This window comes from Perca fluviatilis, chromosome 1 (assembly GCF_010015445.1).
Source record: "Perca fluviatilis chromosome 1, GENO_Pfluv_1.0, whole genome shotgun sequence".
Taxonomy (NCBI): Eukaryota; Metazoa; Chordata; class Actinopteri; order Perciformes; family Percidae; genus Perca; species Perca fluviatilis.
Window position 1 is genome coordinate 38,748,604 of NC_053112.1, and position 22,554 is coordinate 38,771,157.

The 22,554-nt window shown below is 42.4% G+C and overlaps 2 protein-coding genes across 4 annotated transcripts; one reads left to right on the top strand and one right to left on the bottom strand.

The window, feature by feature from the left end:
- The first annotated feature begins 909 nt into the window (after positions 1 to 909).
- On the top strand, positions 910 to 13,987 carry clgn (calmegin). The gene is made up of 15 exons (XM_039796762.1): positions 910 to 1,162; positions 4,361 to 4,624; positions 4,749 to 4,822; positions 5,003 to 5,061; positions 5,390 to 5,531; positions 5,719 to 5,800; positions 6,080 to 6,272; positions 6,476 to 6,665; positions 6,865 to 6,978; positions 7,074 to 7,230; positions 7,533 to 7,748; positions 7,936 to 8,052; positions 8,585 to 8,735; positions 8,862 to 9,034; positions 12,623 to 13,987. Exons 2-15 carry the CDS (start codon positions 4,361 to 4,363, stop codon positions 12,695 to 12,697), a joined length of 2,007 nt encoding a protein of 668 aa, XP_039652696.1. The 5' UTR covers positions 910 to 1,162; the 3' UTR covers positions 12,698 to 13,987.
- A 100-nt stretch (positions 13,988 to 14,087) lies between these two features.
- On the bottom strand, positions 14,088 to 21,547 carry scoca (short coiled-coil protein a). Of its 3 annotated transcripts, none has more exons than XM_039796731.1 (4): positions 21,426 to 21,547; positions 16,241 to 16,312; positions 16,043 to 16,123; positions 14,088 to 15,946 (listed from the first exon to the last, which is right to left on the bottom strand). In XM_039796731.1, the coding sequence occupies exons 1-4, from the start codon at positions 21,517 to 21,519 to the stop codon at positions 15,804 to 15,806; spliced, it is 390 nt and encodes a 129-aa protein (XP_039652665.1). In that variant the 5' UTR covers positions 21,520 to 21,547; the 3' UTR covers positions 14,088 to 15,803. The 3 variants fall into 3 exon arrangements, with proteins under 3 accessions (XP_039652665.1, XP_039652671.1, XP_039652680.1); XM_039796737.1 differs by lacking the exon at positions 21,426 to 21,547 and adding an exon at positions 19,177 to 19,302; XM_039796746.1 differs by lacking the exon at positions 21,426 to 21,547 and adding an exon at positions 19,181 to 19,296.
- Positions 21,548 to 22,554: the final 1,007 nt, after the last annotated feature.

Genomic DNA, 22,554 nt, shown 5'->3' on the forward strand with positions numbered 1-22,554 from the left:
GTGGGGGGAAATCTTTTTTTTTTTACTTGTTTAGAATTATTGTGAAATTGCTAATATGTTAGCCTATTTGTGTTTGTTCATTTATTGCGAAGCAGATATCGTTGGCACTATGTCCGCTGAACATTTTTTGTAGAATATACTAAAAGTAAGCTTTTACTTTGAAATGCAGCTGCAGATGCCTTAAAGTGCTCCTCGTGAACTCGTAATTTGGGGCTTTCAAAGTTGTAACGATTGACAACAAGCACATTGTTGGAATATTTGCTGGGATACTGAAATGTGAATGGGTATCATTCATCATCACCTTGTTTTTGTTGGAACACTAACAGAATGGATTCTGCTGCTAAGGTGTGGCTGTGTTTTGGAAGTGAATCGTCAAACGGCTATTTTGTCCTGAGCATCGTGCATATTTATAAACAAAACTAAATTATACGGCAGTTTAAGTGGTGGGGAAATTCGTTTACATAGCAAGTGTAGTTTAGTCAGCATGAGTCTGTGCAGCATGTGCTGCTGGATTGTAGGGGCTATGAAATGGAAAGGAAGAAACTGAGATTAGCATTAAAGCTAAAATAAGCTTTACAGTAGAACATGTAGGCTACTTGGATGCAGCATGGGGAATGCGTGCTCATATTATTGAATATTTGAAGGAAACAGGGCTGTTAGAGAGAATTTAGTTTAGTATGTCCTAATTTTGTTGAGTTTTTATTATTTTATTTTTTCTGCTAATATACTGTTCCGCAATCCAGTCTGGTAGGTAGCAGTAAAGCACGTTAAATTGGTTGCCAACCGGCAATAAAAATCAGAAGAAGCAGCAGACGCAGCAAAAAAAGCAGCTCCAGCATCGCAGTCGTCTCGCCTATTATTTTTTACAACTGAAGGGGACACGTGAAGGCACCATACGCTCTTTCCATCTGCGCATGCCCGTTAGCAGGGACTCGCTCGCTCTCGTCAACCGTGCACCGGGCCAAGCCAAGCTGTCATCCACGTTATCGTCATCTTCTCTAACCGACAACCGTGTTTTATCCTCCACTGTACACGTCGGGCCTCGGTGATACTCTTTAGACACAGCGGCCCAAACACACAAGATAATTCCCTGTTTTTTCAAAGCGGAGAAACAGCGTTTATCGAGACATCATTTTCTCTGCAAATAACAAGAAGGCGCAAGGTTTGTCTGTGGGCGCTCATTCATTCTCTCCCTGTGCGACATCACTGCTAGTCTAGCAAGCTAACAGTCGCTATCCACTAATTTCTGCTGTCTAACAAGACATTTTCGGCCACCCTTTACTTTTAAATTAATGTTTGCCGTTTGTGTTTTTAACGCCTGGGCATGTTTAATTAGTGGGCTGCTTATATTCGAATATAGTATAAGCACATTAGTTTACTTGCAAAGCTTATGTTATGCTAACGTTTGCTGTTTATGATTGGCGCGCCAGTCCAGTTAGCATAGCAACGTTAGCTAGCGGAGCAGGTGCTGCAGCCAGAGCCGTTCATCTAAAGGAGTTTGGACATTGCAGTGGTCGGTGGCAGCCATGTTAGCTCTAACGTTAGCTACAACCTTGTCCTACGAAATATAATGTGTGACGTTAGTTCCCAAATCTGTTTAGTAATACACTTCTCGGTATACGTGCAGTTTAGTGTCCCAAATTAGCCCTAACCCTTACACCTGTTAAACAACACAGGTGGTTTAGCAGGTTCATGATTAATTAAGGACATTGTATGGGTAGTTTGGGACACCAAACTGCACATATGCCAAGCTTCTCTTACATAGTGATACAAATTGCTGGCACTGTTTACGTGAACCAGAGGCTAAGGGACGTTAACCAACGTTACCCCAGTACACTCGGACTAGGACTGTGTTAAAAAGGAGAATTAAAGCTTAATGGGAAATAGAATTGGTTTTATTGGATAAATTAAAATAAGTGTATGGCACATAGGGCTGGGCAATATATCGATATTATATTGATATTGCGATATGAGACTAGATATAGTCTTAGATTTTGGAAATCGTAATATCGTAAATGGCTTTTCCTGGTTTTAAAGGCTGCATTACAGTGAAGTTATGTCATTTTCTGTGTTACCAGACTGTTCTAGCTCTTTATTTTTTTTACCTTTACCCACTTAGTCATTATGTCTACATTACTGAAGATTATTTATCTTAAATCTCATTGGGAAGATATTTTGTTAAAGCACCAATTGTCAACCCTATAATATCGCCACAATATCGACATTGAGGTATTGGGACAAGAATATCACGATATCTGTTTTTCTCCATATCGCCCAGCCCTAATGGCACATTTACTAGTACTTTATTTATTAATGTGGTATGATCTTATATAACGTTAGCTGTGTCTTATAATTCTGCTGCATGGCTTAGGTGTATGATATTATGATATTACCACTTTGCCAACTTGTAACTGCACCTTTTTAACATTTTATCAATATCAATTATGATTTTATGATTGTCTTATTTTATTTATGCTCTGCATGTCTACAAGTGTCAAAATCAATCAATAAAACTGCTTTATTGATCCCATGGATCAATAAATCTGGTTAATTAGTATTGTTTGACTGTGTTTTGTTGCTTGCATGGCTAAATGTACCAAATAGTGGATATTGTTGTTGTATTATTCATGTTTTGCTGTTGCTTTGCATAGCTTGTCTTCTGTCTGTCAATTTTGAACCATCTCCTCATTGGTTTAGAAATATCGTGCCAAACTGCAGTTGAAAATTAGCCAGCTGACTAACAACTGACTGATTTAAAGAACTGTTAATAAATTTGCATTAAGACAGTGGCAACTGTTCAGACATGCCTTGTTAGACTTTGGCCACAACCAGATTCATCCTCCAAAGGGAGACCGTACCTACGGTATATTACTGTTGGATTGACAGCAGGAAGGATATTGTCAGGATGTCACTTCAATTCATAGGCAGTTACTTGCTTGTTATGTCTGACTGCTAGGGTTACATGAGCTCCACATTGCTGTTGTTGAATCCTGTCTGTGTTTAGTCAGCAAGAAAGGCTAAACTGATATGTTTCACGAGGAGGAAAGGTCACAATTGGAATAAATGTCTGAGAGGATTTTTAATTTTAAGATTCTTTTTGGGGCATTTTATTTGATAATGATAGTGGAGATAGACAGGAAATGTGGGGTAAGAGAGTATGGGAAAGACATGCAACAACCAGCCGGCAATCGAAACGCGCTCGCTGTTCAGGGCACCCTAACCACTTCCGGTTTATCATCTCTCCCTTAATGTGTATCATCTGACCCCTGTGCTCTGATGTTAGCAAATGGAACAGCAGCAGTATGGGAATTGAGTTAATTAGGAATGAAGGGAAGAGTGCTGTTGTGCTGTCTGTACTGATGCTTTTCAATTCCTGCTGCTCACAAAAGAGGGAGCAGGTGTGGCCTGATCAATAGATCATTGGGTTGTTTGGTGTAACAGATATCTGAATTGTAAAAGTGTTCAGCAGGGTTAGCTTTAGGGCTGGGCGACATGGACAAAATCAAATATCACAATATTTTTGACAAACGCAACAATATTGTTGTGTTGACTATTAGTGCTTTAACAAAATATTTACATAATGAGATTTTTGATAAATAATCATCAGTAATGTAGATATAATGACTAAGTGGGTAAAGGCAAATAATAGAACAGTTACAACAGTCTGGTAAGGTCATAAAATGACATCACTTCACTGTAATGCAGCCTTTAAAACCAGGAAAAGACAACACTTATGCCATATTACGATATCCAAAGTCTAAGATGATATCTAGTCTCATATCACGATATCGATATATCCCCCAGCTCTAGTTAGATTTCAAAATGCATATTAGGACACACACAAATGGATGGATGTTTGGGAAAGGAAACATATAAATCCAAAGAGGCTAGTTGTATACTACAGATTTGGAAGCACATGTTTGTTTCCAGCATCTGCTTATAAGGAGTCGTATCTTTCTGATTTATCTGGTGGGAATGTTACAGCAAAGAAGTGCCAGACTTAAAGGTTTTGTGAGGAAAAATGGGAGATAAGGATGTGATCTGAGGATAAAGGCTCTACATCAAGTAGCACTGTGTACTAATGTGACCTCAATCTTTTTTTAGTTTTTTCTCTCACCCTCCTATCCCTCCATCCTTTTACGAACTAGTGTTCTCTATTTATATCATTGATGCCCCCCCCCCCCCACACACACACACACACTGCTTCTCTCCATAAATAACATCTCACACCTGCCTCTTCTCCCTCGTCCTCCTATACCAAGCTCTCCTCACACCATGCTCATCTCTGACGCCCTTATCTCACACTCTGTTCCCCCTCCTCCTACTATCGCAACACCCCTACTCTACCCTCCCCCTACAGATGACGTTGGACAGGGGTTGGATGTGGCGCGTGCTGCTCCTGTCCTCCCTGGCTGTGGCAGCTGTAGCGGCCCAGGAGAAACAGTTGGAAGTTGATGTTTCAGACATCGATGAAGATGTGGCGTTGGATGAGGAAGAATTAGAGGTTCTGATGGGAGAAGAGGAGGAGGCAACGGTGATGGATGAAGACCACTATGATGAGACTGTCGACACAGCAAGTGGAAAGGCTGGCAAGGCTGAAATGGATGCAAATGTTTCTTTCCAGGTCAGGAATGGGTCGTAGGTTCAGCAAAGGTCACATGAGTTGCAAAGCTTTGGATGAAGGGAAAGTGGCCTCTAGGGAAAATGGCCCGTAGATCAACTTCTAATGTATGGGTTTTGTCCCCTAGGTAACATACAAGACCCCTGTTCCCACTGGAGATGTATACTTTGCGGAGACATTTGATGATGGAACACTGGACGGGTATAGCCTAATAAATTTACCACCAAGGGCTGCTAAAAAAAAATACAGCGTAAATCTTTGATGCATGCTAGGATACATGAGCCTGCGATGTTAACTGAGTGGCCAGGATAAACTTACATAATCACTGGTTGTAGTGCGTTTGGGTGGAAGCTAAGAGTTTTGTGATGTTGATCCCCACAGTTGGCAGCTGTCGAAGACCGTAAAGGGGGATGCAGATGATGACATTGCCAAATATGACGGTTTGTAATTTCCAACATTCTTTTATTGAACAAATTGAACATTGAATTGAATATACAAGGCACCACTAAAAAAACAGTGACAGTTACATTTTAAAATGCAGTTTTCTACTGATAAAAAAAATCTCGGAGTGTCTTTCGCGATATGTCTCAGATCTATTGTGCAGCCCTAAAACAGACTCACTTTGGCAACATAATTTTTTAAATTTATTTATACTTATACAGTGTTTGCAATTTTCTGCTGACTGCACTAAAGCTGTCTCAAGCAGAGGCTCTGCAACCACACCATGCCCATGAAAATAAACGTTGAATGTGTCCATACCGGCTGCAGGGAAGTGGGCTGTGGAGCAGCTGAAGGAGAACAAAGTTCCAGGAGACCAGGGTCTGGTGCTCAAGTCCCGGGCCAAACACCACGCTATCTCCGCAATGCTGAACAAACCATTTGTCTTCAAGGATGAACCTCTGGTCATACAGTGAGTTTAAACGTGCACATACATGCACTCTCATTTTTGTTCAAGTCGACTTTTTCCATGAGCTACAGTGGTTAGTGGCTGTAAAAGTGAGTGATAAATATCAGTTCTCTGCATTTTACAGTTAATAATACCATGTGAAATAATGTGACCCGACTTGTTACATTGCTCCGTTGTGTTGGGGTTGCAGGTATGAGGTGAATTTCCAGAATGGTATTGACTGTGGTGGAGCATACATCAAACTGCTTACAGACACTGGCAATCTCAATCTGGTTGGTATACATGTTGTAATTCTACCTTACTCCATTTATAAACTGTAGAGTTTTGATGTACACAGGCCAATTGCCATTTATATCCAAGTCATCTTACGGTGGAGCAAGTACTTAGGTTATCTTTGTTAGTATTGGTGGAAACAGAATCCAAAACCTTCAGCGCGTTCCTCCTCTGTCTTGTGTACATGTGGTAGACGGGTAAAGGTTGTCCAAATTTAAACTAAATGGACTTGCTCTATTTACTCTTTAAATGAAACTCTTGTTTCTACTGCACCTTAGGAGCAATTCCATGACCGTACACCCTACACCCTCATGTTTGGACCAGACAAGTGTGGCGAGGACTACAAGCTGCACTTCATCTTCTGCCATCAGAATCCTCTGAACAAAGACATGGAGGAGAAGCACGCCAAGAGGGCTGATGTCGACCTCAAGAAGTTCTACACTGACAAGAAGACCCACCTCTACACTTTGGGTACAGAGACAATTTCGAAACTAGAATATATATATATATTTGTATCTGTCTGGCATGTGTCTTTTATATGTAATACCTTACATACCACACTGGAGCTTAATAACTTCAATTTCACATGTACCTGCATATCCTTCTGTGCTTTTATAAAATGTGCATTTCTTATTTTGCTCACACGTTCATTGAGCATTTTCCCCTGTTGTCAGTCCTGAACCCAGACAACAGCTACGAGATGCTCATCGACCAGTCTAGTGTGAGCCGCGGCAGCCTGCTGCACGACGTGGTCCCTCCAGTCAACCCAGCCAAAGAGATAGACGACCCAAATGACTCCAAGCCGGAGGACTGGGACGAGAAGGCCAAGATTCCTGACCCCGAGGCTACCAAGCCCGATGACTGGTGACTACTACCCCCATACTACTGGAGCAGATAGTACAGATTTTGATGCAGACAGGATATGTTTAAATGTTTGGGCCTCAGCGACCTAGTTATTAATTCTCTCTCTCTCTCTCTCTCTCTCTCTCTCTCTCTCTCTCTCTCTCACACTGTGTGTGTGTCTGTCTGTCTTTCTCTCTTTGTCTGTCTGTCTGTGTCTCAGGGATGAAGATGCTCCAGCAAAGATTGACGACCCTGACGCTTTGAAGCCAGAGGGCTGGCTGGACGACGAACCAGACTTTGTCGCCGACTCTACTGCTGAGAAACCAGAAGACTGGTAAAAAATAAATAAAATAAACGTATTCACCAAACACAACCCGTGATGTTACAGGGAGGAAGTGACCCAACCTGACAGCTCTCCACTGTGTGCAGGGACGAGGAGATGGATGGGGAGTGGGAGGCCCCGCAGGTTCCTAACCCAGCCTGTGAGACGGCCCCCGGCTGTGGGGAGTGGAAGCGTCCCCAGATCAACAACCCTCAGTACAAGGGCAAGTGGAAAGCCCCTCTGGTGGACAATCCCAACTATCAGGTAACTATAACTAAACCCAGGTACTATCAGGCTGTGTTGGGCTTATTAGAGCTTTATTTACTACATGGGTCAGAAAAATCTAACTTACACACTGGTATCTGATCAGTCCATTTCTCTTATATTTATTGTTCCCAGCTATTTTCTTTTTCTTTAAACGAATGATGAGGTGCACACTACAGCAAGACCAAGAGTTTACTCTCTGTGTTACTTGCAGTACCTGTAACCTGTCCTGTTGGAGATGCTATAGTATGTTTGTGCACCATCTTGATTGTTTTCCTCTACAATCTTTGTCTTCTCCCAAGGGAGTCTGGAAGCCGCGTAAAATCGATAACCCGGACTATTTTGAGGACCTGCAGCCGTTCAGGATGGCACCTTTCAAGGCCGTGGGCTTGGAGTTGTGGTCCATGACCTCGGATATCTACTTTGACAACTTCATTATCACCTCTCACAAGGAGGTGGCCGACCGCTGGGCCTCTGACAGCTGGGGGCTGAAGAAACTGGTGGCCAGCGCTAACGAGGTCAGTGGGGTGTCGTGTAAGGGCAACAGGACCATAGAGCAGCGCCCTAACAGACTCTCACATTGTCACTATGTGCATATAATTTAACACCACGCGCCCCTGGGGGGGAAAAAAAAAACCACACAACCCCCCCACCCCCCCCCCCCCCCCCCCCCCCCCCCCCCCCCCCCCCCCCCCACCCCCCCCCCCCGTTTTTTTTGCTCAGCTGATGATGGCGGCAGAGGAGCGCCCGTGGCTCTGGGTGATCTACATACTGACGGTCGGCCTGCCCGTAGGACTGGCTGTGCTCTTCTGCTGGCCGAAGGTACTGTGAAGCTAATGAGTCATTTATGGTATGTTTCTGATCACTGATTTATGCAGCAGCACACCCTCTAAACCGGACAGTGATTAGAGCTGGAACAATTCAAAAATGTTGCTTTACAATTAATTGTCTCAGAATGAATTAATTAATTGTGATTAACAATATATTTGTCTCTTTCAGTAAATATTTATTTATGCATTACTTTTTCAAACATAGTTTTGAATGAATCCCAGGGTACATCTTTTGGTTTTATCACTGTTATGTGACCCAGATAATGTAGTAACACAAGTACACGGCCTATGAAGTAAACCATGCCTCTTTATTATCATAAAAACATTGGATTTTTTTCTTAAATGAACATAAAACTGACCATTACCATCAACATGCATACCGCTTAGCACCTAATGCAGCTAATGTTAGCAATTAATTGCGGTTAAACAAAGAAACGGCGATTATGTAAAAAAAAAAAAAAAAAATTAGACAATGATGTAATCATTGTTACAGGCCTAACTGTGATCTCCTGTTTGTGTCGTAGAAATCAGACGACGACTACGTGTACAAGAAGGTGGATCCTCCCCAGGCTGATGTAGAAGAGGAGGACGAGGAGGACGAAGAAGAAGAGGAGGCAGCAGCAGTGGATGAGGAAGACAAAGCAGCCGAGGCTACACGCGGAGCAGCAGCTGCAGGTTAGAGGGCCAAACGCAGGACATCACACACTCTCCTGTATCGATCAGAGCGTTGTACTTTTACTGCCACATTGTTCTAGAGTCGCATTTTCCAAGTCCTCACCTTTACTCTACCGCTCTCCAAAGCAACAGAAGAGGCTGCGGAGGAGGACGATGAGGAGGAGGAGGATGAAGCCGATGCGGGAGGGGACAATCTAGAGGGGGATGATGACGACGACGACGAGGAAGAAGAAGAGGAGGAGGAGGAGGAGGAGGGAGAAGAGGAGAGCAAAGCTCCGGAGAGAATATTAGAAGAGGAGGTTGGTGTCTTTGGGAGTTGTTCTTACCCACAGCAGCGTGAGCTCATGGTGTTGGTAGATAATATCTGGGGGCTCATGTTCGCTGTCGGAATTAATACTTGGAACCATCCTCTGATTTAACCACCTTCTTTTTCTTCATTTTATCAAACATTCATCTGCTTCAGGATCATAATTGTTGTGTATGTATGTTTTAGTTTAATTGTTTAAAGGAATGAATTGAAATCATTGAATACAATTAGAATTTTTGAAGCCTTAAATGCAGGCAGAAACACTGGCTCTCCATTTTCGATGCGTCTTTAAAACTCCCCCAGTAACAAAATGTATTGCTAATGCAAAACTTATGGTTACAGGAACATAAAAAACCTTTTTAATTTATTATAAATGTTTATGAAATAGGGTTTATAATTCTTCGCCTATTTCCTTTAAGTGAGAGATCAAAGTTCTATCAATACATGATCTAAGAAATTCTAACAATGTGAAATGTATGGAATATATTTGCACTAGAATATACAGACTTTCACAGCAATGGCACTTAGAGGTGGGTTGTCTCGCGATATCTGTAAACAAGTGCAGAATTACGTCGGTCCTAACGAGGACTAATTCACGCTAAATCAATGACTGATGAGAACAACAACCTTTGACATTGGTTCAGTATTAAGCAAGAACGCTGCAGTCGGCAGTCAGCAAAACAAGCTACAATGTAAGTTAATAGGGCAATTGCGCACCTTCAATTTACGTCAACAAAAGTGCTCGTTTTGTCGCTGACAGGCTCAGATTAATATTCTAAGTGTCTGACAACATTATGGAAAGGATTACGGTGCCAAATTTCGGTACCTCAGAGCACGTAAGCCCGAGCTTCTCTGTCCTCTGCTGTTTCACAGAGAGCGGGGCTCCGACACACACACACACACACAGGTGCGGTGCAGTCGGAGCGAAAGTTACATTGCCTCTGCAGTTTGTTCAAGTCAAAGTGAGACAGGGTAAAGTGGACACAAGGGTGGTTACAGTTTTCAAAAGTTCACACAGACAGCGTCTGCTGCAATATAATATAATAGCTGTTTAACTTCAGAGACAGACAGGTGTTCTCTATTGCCCTGGTGACTGACTAACAGGCACAAGACAAAAGCTTTTGTATGCCCTGGTGACTGACTGACAGGCTGAGGTTGTAGGGCAAGGCAACTTTATTTCTATAGCACCTTTTTAGCAACAAGGCAATTGAAAGTGCTTTACATTAAAGAGCAATTAAAAACGATCATGAAAATAAAATAGAATAAGATACAAATACAAGAATAAAAGTTATAGCGCAGTGTAAGAAATGAATAATTATTTGATTTTTAATAGGCATTAGGGACGGGTTTGGGAGGAGAGAGGGACGCCTCAGTTATTAGGTCTGAAGAGGCTAGTGGTTAGTAGTTATACAGGAGAGAAGCCATTTGAGTTTGTGGCAAAACCTTTCACCTCTCAATTGACAAAGACTATTTTTCATTTAAGTTTCCTTTTTAAAATAGTGTTAAAATCTGGTCTCGTCTCGGTCTCATTAACCCAATCTCGTGTCTCGTCAGTGTGAATTGGCAGCCACTCTTGTTTTAACACACGGGATGTGTTCTGAACACAGAAAACAAAGGTCACAGCTTACCGCAAACTGGGCTCGTTTAACACTGTTGTGACAAGAAGTTTGATGTTCTTTTAAGCACGTGTAGGCGAACTGGCCCCACGTCTGCAGGTTCTTAAAATGTTGTAATCAGGGGTCGATGGATCAATACCCAAAGTATCAGCACTACTATACAGAGTCTTGAGTCATTAGCATTGATAGAAAAAAAGGATCACTGTAATGGTGGATCATGTTCTGCACACAAAACTGTTGTTAGTGCTGCACTCCTAACTTTTCTGCTGATCACCAATAGTTTTCACATTTGCACAATACACATTTATTATGGCTCCATAAAAACGGTCTTGTGTTTTAACATGCATAGAATAATCGTAATTACGAAAATAGCAAATTAAATGCTTAATGTTTGGAAAATCTCCCAGTGGTATTGAAAATGAATTTAGCAGTAACCTATTAATGATTAATCATGATGCATGGCTTTCCCCTACAAGATGGTACACTAGCGCTATCTGAATCAATATTGGTGATTTAGATTTGACTGGTTCTCTGATAACCTGTCCCGCTGGTTTCACACAGAACCATGTGAGTAGCGTCATTGGAAACTGTTTGAGAAAGGGCAGGCACTTTCCAAACAATACCTGTCAGGTGATCGGGTGAACCATCTGTCTATCCCGTTTGCCATTGTTGTTGTTTTTGAACGCACAGCGGAGGCCGTCATACACACCTAAACCACGCCCACAGCTGCCAGTAGCTCCTCTCTGGAGGCTGATTGGTGCCGTAAGCGGTTAGTTCAGACCCAAACGCAAGTAGAGCTAGGTATCATTCAAAAATATTCAGTACCGGCCGCCTGGGTAGCTCACCTGGTAGAGCCCATATATAAAGGTTTACTCCTCCATGGAGCAGCCGCTGGTTCGACTCCGACCTGCAGTCCTTTGCTCATTAGCCCTCTCTCTCCCATTTCATGTCTTCAGCTGTCCTATAAAAACAAAGGCCTAAAATGCCCCAAAAAATCAGTACTGATACCAATACCGTGACTTTGATGCCGGTTCCTAAACACTTCTTTTCAATGCCAATTTCATAAAACAAAAAGAAATTACAACATTACACATTGCGGCACAAATGTTCTTCTTTTAGAGTTTTTCTTGTCTGCCTCTACGACGTGTAACGTTAGACAGCCAATCACAAACCTCAGATCTTGGTAGAAGCATGCTGCATGCTGATTGGCTCACTGACGCTGATGAGAAATGAGAAAATGAGAAATTTGGTATCGAATGACGAGGCATTTTTCGATACTTTCGAGGCAATTCGGTCAGTGCCTAAAAAGTACTGAATTGGGTACCCAGTCCTACTGACAAGATGGATTTTCGTGATATGTGATCCCGCTATTCTCAGGTGATCTCGTAATATCGCGAGAATTCCGCTGCCTTACAAGCTAAGGTAGCTGATTGGAACCCCTATAGAATTTATATAACCTATACTCAAGGTAATACATACATCACTTATACATTATGCTTAAAAGGTTGGTTAAATGTTGCTGTTTGGTGGTGTACTGTTATATGGTACAAAGAACCACATGGACCCATAAATGCCACAAATTCACTTATTCATTCAATCATATTTTCAAAGTCATGGTGAGCCCGTGTCTTGTAGCGCGCAGACAACACACTGATCATTCACTCCCCTCCCTTCCGTTGAGGCGATTTCACGCCTCGGCCGTGACGCTGTCCCAGTCCCAGGGAGAAATGTGCACGGTCCGAGAGTCTGGCTGCTCTTGTTTTCATTTTCAGCGATTTCACTTTTCAGAATGATCATGTATTTTATTCTACTAGGCATTTGAAAGGTGTTGATTTGATTAGGTCTTGAGTCAATTTAATTCTGGTAATGTGGCAAATGCAAGAGTGATGCTTTAGGTCTCATCGTTTCAATTTGCTTCTTTCTTTCTTTCTTTCTTTCTAATTCATTCCAATTCTGGCCCGCAGCCAAAGGAGGGCGGAGACGTCGTCGAAGAGAGCCACAAACAGGCTGTGAGAAAGAGGAGGGTACGGAAAGACTGAGAGGTGAACCCCACGCCTACTGTCTCCTTTACCTTGATGCGGAGGAGTTGGAAGGGCCATCTCAGCTGCTGCTTCCCCCTCCCTCTCTCTCTCTCTCTCTCCACGAACAGAGCTGCATGTATTTCCTCCAAACCACCTGGTAGCCTGCAGTCACTCCGGCTGCCCCATCACAGGACTCCCAAACCCCACCCTGGATCATCCCTTCTCTCCCTCCCTGCCTGCTCATTGAACTGTCCGATGAATCCCCTGGAGATTATGTGCATTTAGATGTTTTCCCTCCTCCATCCTGAGTTTCAACGCTTTCTTCATCCTTCTTTTCTCTAAGCCATTGCGGTCAAAACGCCCGTCAGCCTAAAAAGGCCCGCCTCTTCCACCGCTGTTCCTGTTCTGCTGTCGGTCTTTCTCTCTGAATATATGCCATCGTAGATCTACTGTACCGGTCTGTCTACTCCGAGAGGGAAGGCAGCAGGGAGCGTCTGCACTGCTGTCAGCTGTTCATACTATTTTAAAGCCTATCATAGGGGCAACATCTCCAAAGTTACTTTATTCTTGTTCGAGGACACCGTTTGACAAAGTTCCTTCCCCGTTTGAAGTTGTTCAGGTTTTCAGAACAGGCCAGGCGGACGGGACGCCAGGCTGCTAGAGATGTTACTGCGGTGTCAGGACATTTCAGCTGATAAGTTGCCTCAGCTTAGGTTAAAAAGTTCTTCTCTTTCAAAATGGACGTTCGGTGTAGATTTTAGGTAGTTTGTAAGGAGCATTACTTTTGTGTTTTATACTCAAGTTATATCAATTTAAGAATTGAGGATTAGCACAGATCACCCTATTTAGTGGTATCAATTAAGATTTAACAATGCAGTGTTTTGAGTGACTTGAGGCGGTTTTCTTAAATATGATATGCCACTGGTGTGCTTATTCTGAACCTAGGTCTGTTTGAAATGCTTTACCTGATCAAAATACCAAATGGCTTGGCCATCAGTTGTCAATAAGACCGAGTATATCAGTGGGTTCCTGCAGCAAACAGCTGGATGTTAAACCTGTGAAAACATGTCTCATTTAGTCAGCACACAGCAGTGCTTCCCCACAAGATCTAGACTAGCTGGAGTTCAGATCCTAGATTATTGCCTGGGGGGAAACATTGATGCTAATTTATTTGTTTTATATTATTGTTTCAAGCTTTTGTAGTTCATGTTCTTGCCAAATTCTGGCAGATATACCTGTTTACATTTGTTTGCAAATTGTACATTGCTCTTGAAAATAAAACTATTTAATAAAAAAAGTCAAGTCTGATCAAATGAGACATATCTTTCATTTGGAGTGATTTTATTTTCTTCTGCTCTGACAGATAATGTAGGGTTGTGGAAGTGACAAAAAGACCCAGAGAAAGGAGTGATGTTATGTTTTTATTAAAACAAATGTTTAAAGGCAAAGGTGCAGGGTGTCTACACAAGACAGGTGGTACCACAGTGTGTGCGTGTGTAGGTGGGGCATATTCAGCATGTCAGACAGAAATTAATAAAATGCTACTGTACAACTGTTAAAAATAGCAAAATAACCTCAATAAATTACAGCATATACAGTGTTCATAGCCTCCCGTAATATTACCAGTTCCTCCCATTTAAAACAGCACCACAGTCACTTGATGTTTACACATGAATTACTACTTTCCAGACATTACTGAACTTGATACTTACAGTTTACAGTTTGAAAGGGAATACAAATGTGTTCAGATTAGATTTTTTAAATCTCCTTTCACCTTGTTCCGTTGTTTTTTTTTTTTTTTTTGTGGCAGCAGCAGTCTTGGAGGACACACCCTCCACTCTGCTGTACGCTGACAACACCAGCCCATTTTACGGTCAAACCTCTCCTCTAGCAGGTGATGTATTCCAGGCCTGGCTGAGTGGATCAATAGCACTCAAGGCCTCTTTACTGCTTGCACTTAAAGGGCAAAGCATCCCTTTCTTCCCTCCTCCCCCCATGGATGTTACAGAATAAGAACACAATGTAATAATGGGGGGGGGAGGGGTCTCTGAAAGAGTCCAGCTGCATTTATGACCCTACCATTTCCTTTGTCACTCTTAAATTACAGTTTGGGCCACAACACCGACACTCATTCATGACGTGACAAACTGAAAGGGTTACAAATACTTCCAAGCACGCAACGAACATCTTGTGTCATTGTAATATGCAATAAAAACATCACTGATGTTAGTTAAGACATACACTTCTTATGGAGTTTTACACAACTCTTAGTTGCTCTGTGCTTTCACTTGCATTGTTGCTAAGCTCTCAAAATGGTACCTAGTATCCACCTCCTATTGTTAGAAAGTTCTCCCTAGCTTTATACAGTCGGTTATTTAGTGATTAGTGATTTAAAAGGCATTCCGTTAGATAGACGTAACTTTCAAACTTAAAGAAGTCATACATGCGATCCAAATGCCGTTTTCATTCTCAGTAACACTGCTCAAGCTTGTCAGCCTTTAAAAAGGAGGAATAGTCATGCTTCATATAGACATGACATCCGAGCCCTACCGAAAAACTCAGATCAGGCTGACGTACAAAATTATATACAATAAATAAATATTAATATAAAACATTGCTGAAATGAGGTTCAAGATCGGACAATATTTGTAATAATTATGGTTGGTTTTCACCTACTTACAGGTCAGTTTGAGACAGGAACCGAGGGGGGGGGGGCATGGAAAAATCTGTATTGTCCTCAAAACAGAAAACCAAGCAGGTAAAGCGAGGCTAAGAATTATTTTACAGATCCTACTTTGACACAGAGCATTAAGAAGAAACTCAAGGTACAAATGACCCTTAACCACTTGTTTTGTATTTGTGATTAAAGGGTGAGGTCTACCTCGTCTGTAGTGTGGAGAGGAAGCTGCTGCAAGACAGACCTGGGCCAGACTAGCGGACAGCGGGGACAAAGTCAGTTTATGTTTTGGATTTTTAAAATTGTTAGTGTTTGACTCAGGAAAGTGAGCTCAGTTACAGGAAGAAAAGAAAAAATAAAGAAAAAAACGCCCAGGTCTGCTGAGAAAACAAACCCCTCTCCATGTCTCGATGGTGGGTTCCCTCTCCCAGCTGTTTGGCTGGGACCTCACTTCCGTTTGCTCTTGGTGTCAGTGGTCTGGAAGACGCTGGACGCAGACATGAGGTTCTCGATGTACTGACCGAGGACCTGGTTCTCAGACTTTAGCTTCAGGTTCTCCTCCTTGACTGCGTCGACCCGCGCTGACAGGTCTGAAACCGAGATGAAGAATGGGAAGCTAAAACACAGGAAAATATCCAGCGATCCCTACTTGCCCAGTTGTGTGTGTGTGTGTGTGTGTGTGTTACCTTCCAGTGTGTGCTGAAGTTCCAAAACTTGATTTATTAACCTCGTCTTCTCCTCCATCTCCACCTGGTTCTCCATGTCTCCTGCAACAGACACAAACAGCCGATGCTGTTCACATGCACTCACAACACCTTATCTCAGCGTTACGTGATCACACGTGAATTGTTTTCGCCGAGTTGCACGTGAGCAGGTCTACGCACCATCTATATCGCAGTTCATGATGAAAAGCTCGTTCTCCTGTTTAGTATACAGGGCTGCAGATCCACCGGCCACTGTAAAAAGACAAAGGACAGACACTGTGAGCTCCATAAAGCAGTCTGCAGTCCACTGATAATAGAACGTTGTAACGTGAATATTTCAAAAGCCGGCGGAGATTCCTGCCTTACCTCTCGTGTTCATATAAATAAGACATTAACTGGGGAGTCAGGGTTTCCCCTGAAAACTCTTTAGTCAGGTTGGTAAGCCACCCACAGAGCTCCAGACATTTTGCGACCAAAATTTGAGAGTGTGCGACTGAATTTTACATCCAGTCGCACATGTGCGACCAGTAAATTTGCCCCCTTTTTTTTTTACACGTTAAACGTTGAAATTTCGGTACCTGAGAGCTCGTAAGCGCAAGCTTATCTGTCCTCTCTGACAATTGACAGAGGGCGGAGCTCTGACACAAACGCACACACTGGCACACACGCAGAGCTGCAGACGATGCAAACTACGTCGGCTCTGCAGTTTTGTTGAAGTCACAGAAAGTCACGGTTGGTTTCAAGTGTGGTTACAGTTTTTCATAACTTCACGCAGACCGCATTTGCTGCGATAGGATATTAATGGCAAGCCGAAAGCGGTCGCGGTGCTGTTGATGTTACACTTCCTCGGAGACGAGCAGCCAGGCACAACAGTGGTTTCTGTGCCCTGGTGACTGACTGACAGGCTGAGGTTGTAAGGCAAGGCAACTTTATTTGTACAGCACCTTTCAGCAACAAGGCAATTGTGGCAAGGCAAAGTGCTTTACACGAAACATTAAAGAGCAATTAAAAACGGTCATGATGAAAATAAAACAGGCTAAAAAATAATATACAAATACAATAATAAAAAAATATTTATTTTTTTTACTGTCATGACAGCGATGGGGCTGTCAGTTTACCTTATATGTTGCATCTTCAAAAGTGACACTGAATTTGAAACAGCACATTGTAATTTCTGCATCTATTATCAAAGTGTTTATTAGTAATACAGTGGAAATTAGTAGAAATGTGAATATTTGGTTAGCATGTTGATTTACAGTGTGTGCCCCTAAATTTTCTGGTTGTGCCCCTAAAATTTTCAGTTGGGGGCCACTGTGCTCCTAGTGAAAAAAGTTAGTCTGGAGCCCTGACCCAGATCCTAGTCTGGATCAACAGAGTACACACAGGGCGATACACTGGTAAGAGCAAGTTACGTTTAACCATGTATCCAGCTAATTTAAATAGCTCACGCTACTGTATTGTATTCTTTTGCGGGGTGCAAATGTTCCACCAAAACAAGTTCCTTCCCGAGACTATTTTTACAGAGCCACTCTCGCTCCGTCCGGAGCTTAGCGCCGCCCAAGACGACTGTGATTGGTTTAAAATAATGCAAAGAACCATTCCTATCCTGGAATGTATGTGTGGTGTAGCCAGACCTTACTCCACAGCGCTGTGGAGATAGGTCTGGCTATGCCAGGCTACCCAGATCCTGACACATCTTGTCAGGTGATCTTTTAACCCTTGCGTTGTCTTCCCGTCAACCTTGAAAAAAACACTTTTTCTCCAACGTTTTTGGCGCCTTTTTTTCACAGTTTGATTTTGCTTTTTCCAACGTTTTAAATTGTAAACATTTTCTTCTACACATTTTCAGTGCTTATTTCTACGTCCCATATTTTATGATATGAAACAAAAATTGAAAACGGGTCAATTTGACCCGAAGTCAACACAAGGGTTTTAAGTAGTAGACGATGGCCTTAACCAGTTAACCAGAGATCTTCAACAGGGGGGCCGCGACCCCTAGGGGGTCCTTAGAGTTACTGCTGGGGGTGCAACCAATTTATTTACCTATTATTTAAATAGCTATTAGTTAGTATTGTACAGCACCATAAAAAGGTATGTGCATAGGATTTACACGTTATTGTAGGTCCAGTTTATTGTGTGAAATCGCACCTTTTTATTTTCCAATGTGTTATTTTATAAAGGTGTATTTATTTTTGACGTTAGCAGAGGTGGTCTTTGTTTTAGGCAAGGTGGCCATAAAACACAGGGAAACCCTGGACACAGAATCACTAGTTAAACAGTACTGCCTGGCTTGGATTTGCAAGGCAAAAATGCAATGACGTTACATAATATGTTCCCAAACATGATTCCTGCTATGTTTACTGGTGTCTGTGTCATTAAGCCTTGTGAGCAAAAAAAGGGCACGCAGGGGGGGGGGGGGGGGGGGGCCCCCCCCCCCCCCCCCCCCCCCCCCCCATGATAGTGCTGATGCTGTGGGTAACGTTGGACTTCATGGTGTCCGTTTACTTTCCAACAACCTCTTGAAACGTTGTATTGCCATTAAGTTACAGCCACAGTTGACGTTAGTCCGGCAAAAGGACCTCGTTTGACAAGTGCTGGTCCTTCACTAGCTTGGGTCTGGACAAAGTTATGCAAACCCCATAACATAGGCCGGAAACGTGTATGCATTGTTACTAAACTTGCAAATGGGTTGGCACATCTAACGTTAGTATAACGTTAACACTTTGGTTTCTCGGCAGACGTGTCCGATAATGGATGCGTAACGGTGTACATTAGCTAGCTAGCGAGCTATGTAAGCTAACTAGCAATGTGGCTAGTTAACGTTACGTCAACGGAGCTAACTTAGCTAGGTTAATGTCTCACCAGGAGCAACCAACACGAAATCGTCCAGTGGTCTCATATTTAGAAGTGACTATCTGATAAATACATTTCATAAAGTGCCATCAGCCGGAGGGATGCTAACGTTAGCTGTTATCGTCACAAGCTAGCTAGCTGGCTAGCTAACTGCCGCTAGTCTTAGCTTCACATGGAAACTGACAGGCTGCCTGCGATTTAGCTACTCAAAATGTTCTGTTGCAGTAAATCACTAGCTAGAACCCGTCGGCGTTTAAACTCACCTACAGCAAGAAATGGCTTCTCCGTTTAGCGGAGTGACCCTGTAAACAGACCAGAGGCTCGGTGATGAGGAGGAGGATGTGATAGTGACGTCACTGTGTGTGCGTGACCACACCGACCGACAGGGGGAGCAACTAACAGCTGTTACTACTACACACACACACACATACACACACACACGAACAGATGCTCAGGCCTTCAGTCATTCCCCCTGGTAGCATATCACATATGCAGACATAGCAGCAGTTGGCAATCAAATCCTGACCAGCAATGTCCTCCCCACCAGACCTTTGTGTTTCTGTTTTGTGCATCATCAGCTCTCTTCCTGTCCATCAGATGCCGCTGCTTGTTAGCCAAACCAAACCCTGAACACACTGTTGCTTCAGCCAGTCTTCTCTCTCTCTCCCTCTCTCTCTCTCTCTCTCTCTCTCTCTCTCCATCTTTTTCCTCCCCCTCTCTTTTGCTTTCCTGCTTTGTGTGTGTGTGTGTGTGTGTGTGTGTGTGTGTGTGTGTGTGTGTGTGTGTGTGTTGCAAATCAAGATTATTCATTTTTTTGTTGAGCACTCAGTCCCAGTTTTTACCATTTATTTAAGAAAACATCCAGTGAGATTCGTTGGAACCACATCTGCTGAAAGTTGGACCAATCAGAGTTATGGGAAGTTTGCAGCAACAGGAAATGCTGCTTGTCAAAACTCCCACTACCACTACTACTACTACTATGATATGATGTTTTTAGGAAAGACAGAGATCATGGGAGGGGAGGGGGACTTTTATTATACATGAAAAGTACTATCAAAACTTGAAAGCGGAGGAAGTACACGGGCCTCAGTAAAAGGGGACTGTGTGATACCATTTAGACGCACCACTTTTGGACAAAACGTATTGTCAATAATAGGAGGTAAACTCTGGAATAGTTTGCCAATCATAATAAGAGAGTGTCCTACATTCAACACTTTTAAAACTCATTTAAAACAGTGGCTTCTAGAAAACCAGAGATGCACTCATTTTTAACAGTCACACATTTCTTTAATCATACACTTTCACTGGTAAATCAAATGCAGTATAGAGGTGGAAGAATAATGTCTTTGTCATGTATCATGCATCATGCATTTTTGTTTTGTTTTGTTTTGTTTGTTTGTTTCGTCTATGTCACTACTATGTGTACCTTTTAATGTAATGTAGTGAATGAGCGCTGTATGACTGCTGGTTGTCTTTGTTAGTCTTATGTTACCTGCCTAGGGACTGCCGATGGAAAGTAGTTATTTTAACTAATTCTGGCATATTTACATGGTGTTTTTATTCAACTATGTTCATAAATATGCATGGTCCCTGTCAAATAAATCAATAAATAAATAAAAATAAAACTACTACTACTACTACTACTGCTACTGCTTTTGTTGTCGAGTTCTCTAGGTGCTTATTTTACGAATCAATTCATCTTCAGGGAGACCGAGATGGTGCAATATAAATCTTTATTCAAAAGACCTGAGGTAGTCTGCAGAGTAACTAACTGAATGTGACTTATTGAGGCAGTGTATATACAGTACAAGTCATGCATATACTGTTAAGTACCTATCTGTAATTAATAAATCTACGACACTTCCACACCTAATTGTGAGCAATTATTAATTTCAAGTGACACTATGTAGCAAAACCTTCGTAAATCTCGACTTCTTTTTGTCCTCCTAATCAAATTGAGTTAAAGGAAAATGAAAACCCCAAAAGAAAGCCGTGCAGCCTTGGTAGGAGCCACACCTCAGTCCTTTCCCAGCACAACACACATAACATAACATACTCGGGGTTTACGAGCTGGTTTCATTGCCCTTTGTTCAGACACGTAATGCCAACAACTGCCTTAACGGTCTGTCATGTGTTCTGCCATTCACAACAGAATAATAAATATGTAATGAAATGATGAGTTCGATTCAATGTGTAGATATTTTGACTGTCTAGACAAATAGCCACTTTACACCTGAAGAGCATGTTTATGTACAATTTATCTTTGAAGAGCAAGGCAGTCCATGGCAATGTCTCTATAGAAAACACATATAACTTATATAATATTGAGAAATGCAGAAAGAAATATATAAGTAGGCTATATGTATAATACTGACTGGTTCCTCAGCTGCAGATAATCAGGCACTGTAGGCCTACTGCTGTTTGTTTTACATAGAAAATGGACAGAAAAGGACTAACTTTGGGGGGGAAAAACGACCAAAACAATGGCTGAATATTCCCTTGAGGCTTTTACCTGTGTCATCTGCCAGAGAGATGGTAGTGAAGGTCCCATCATCCGCGTCCTCCACGGCCCCCACAGCCTCAGTCTCCTGTCCTTCCTGCAGCATGGTTGCCTTTCTTTTGTTTTTAACTCACAGACTCATTCTTCAGTGTCAGCGCTTTCTCTCTATTCCTTTAAACTTTGCACTTGTTTCTTTTTTGCTTACTCTTGTTTTTTGGCCGTGCCTCCACACACGCACACACACACACACACACACACACACCTGTCACCTGAATCATTCACATCGTCACGGTTACCTGCTCTACCTGACCGGTGGCTCAGGTTACAGAGTTGTCACAGGCATGCGTCGCCATGGTGACCACAGGACCAAAACATAAAGGCAGACTGCCTTAGCAGGGAAGCTATCAGGGGTCAAAGTTTCAATCCCAGTCTGCTCTCGTGAAAGGGAGCCACAAAGACTCTGCAGACTACCTCAGGTCTTTTGAATAAAGATCTTATATTGCACCATCTCGTTCTCCCTGAAGAATCATTGATTTGTAAAATAGGCACCTAGAGAACTCGACAACAAAAGCAGTAGGGGAGACTGGGTATGGTTGTCACACTTTTTTCTTCAACACCTAAAACTACCTTCTTTTTTTTTAGCTGCACATCTGAAACTTTTAGGCAAAGTACCCACATTTGTCTACTACAAATGGCAACAATTTAAATTTCTTCAACTATATCACAGACTTTGTGAGATGATGACAAATACAAGGTGGTCCTTTGTTACAACCTACCCCACTACTGGGGTAGGTTGTAACACATACTGGGGTAAGTTGTAACAGGTAGACAAAATTAACCAAAACTAAGGGTACTCAAGTGATATGCCACAACAGCAGTTTTATTTTAAATGAATGGCTGCAACAATAAAATATGTGTGAATATGGGGAGTGTATGTGCATGCACACGTGTGCGTTTGTGTGTGCATGTCTGTACCTGCACATTCATATGGGTGTTTGTGTGTGTAAGTGTGTGTTTACGTTTGTGTGTATGTGTGTGTGAGTGAGAGCAAATTAACATAAACATACTTAGCCCCATTCCACAGAACGAACAAATGAAATGCAGTCTTTATCAGTCACAATGGTGACAAGAACAAACTAAT

What these genes read in the sequence shown, in the direction of transcription:
- clgn (XM_039796762.1), top strand. Translation starts at nt 4,361, where the DNA reads ATGACGTTGGACAGGGGTTGGATGTGGCGCGTGCTGCTCCTGTCCTCC. An exon ending in ATGCAAATGTTTCTTTCCAG is followed by an intron (nt 4,625 to 4,748) that starts GTCAGGAATGGG and finishes TTTGTCCCCTAG; the next exon opens with GTAACATACAAGACCCCTGT. An exon ending in GCTACCAAGCCCGATGACTG is followed by an intron (nt 6,666 to 6,864) that starts GTGACTACTACC and finishes TCTGTGTCTCAG; the next exon opens with GGATGAAGATGCTCCAGCAA.
- scoca (XM_039796731.1), bottom strand. Translation starts at nt 21,519, where the DNA reads ATGCTGCAGGAAGGACAGGAGACTGAGGCTGTGGGGGCCGTGGAGGAC. An exon ending in CATGAACTGCGATATAGATG is followed by an intron (nt 16,124 to 16,240) that starts GTGCGTAGACCT and finishes TGTCTGTTGCAG; the next exon opens with GAGACATGGAGAACCAGGTG. An exon ending in ACTTCAGCACACACTGGAAG is followed by an intron (nt 15,947 to 16,042) that starts GTAACACACACA and finishes TCTCGGTTTCAG; the next exon opens with ACCTGTCAGCGCGGGTCGAC.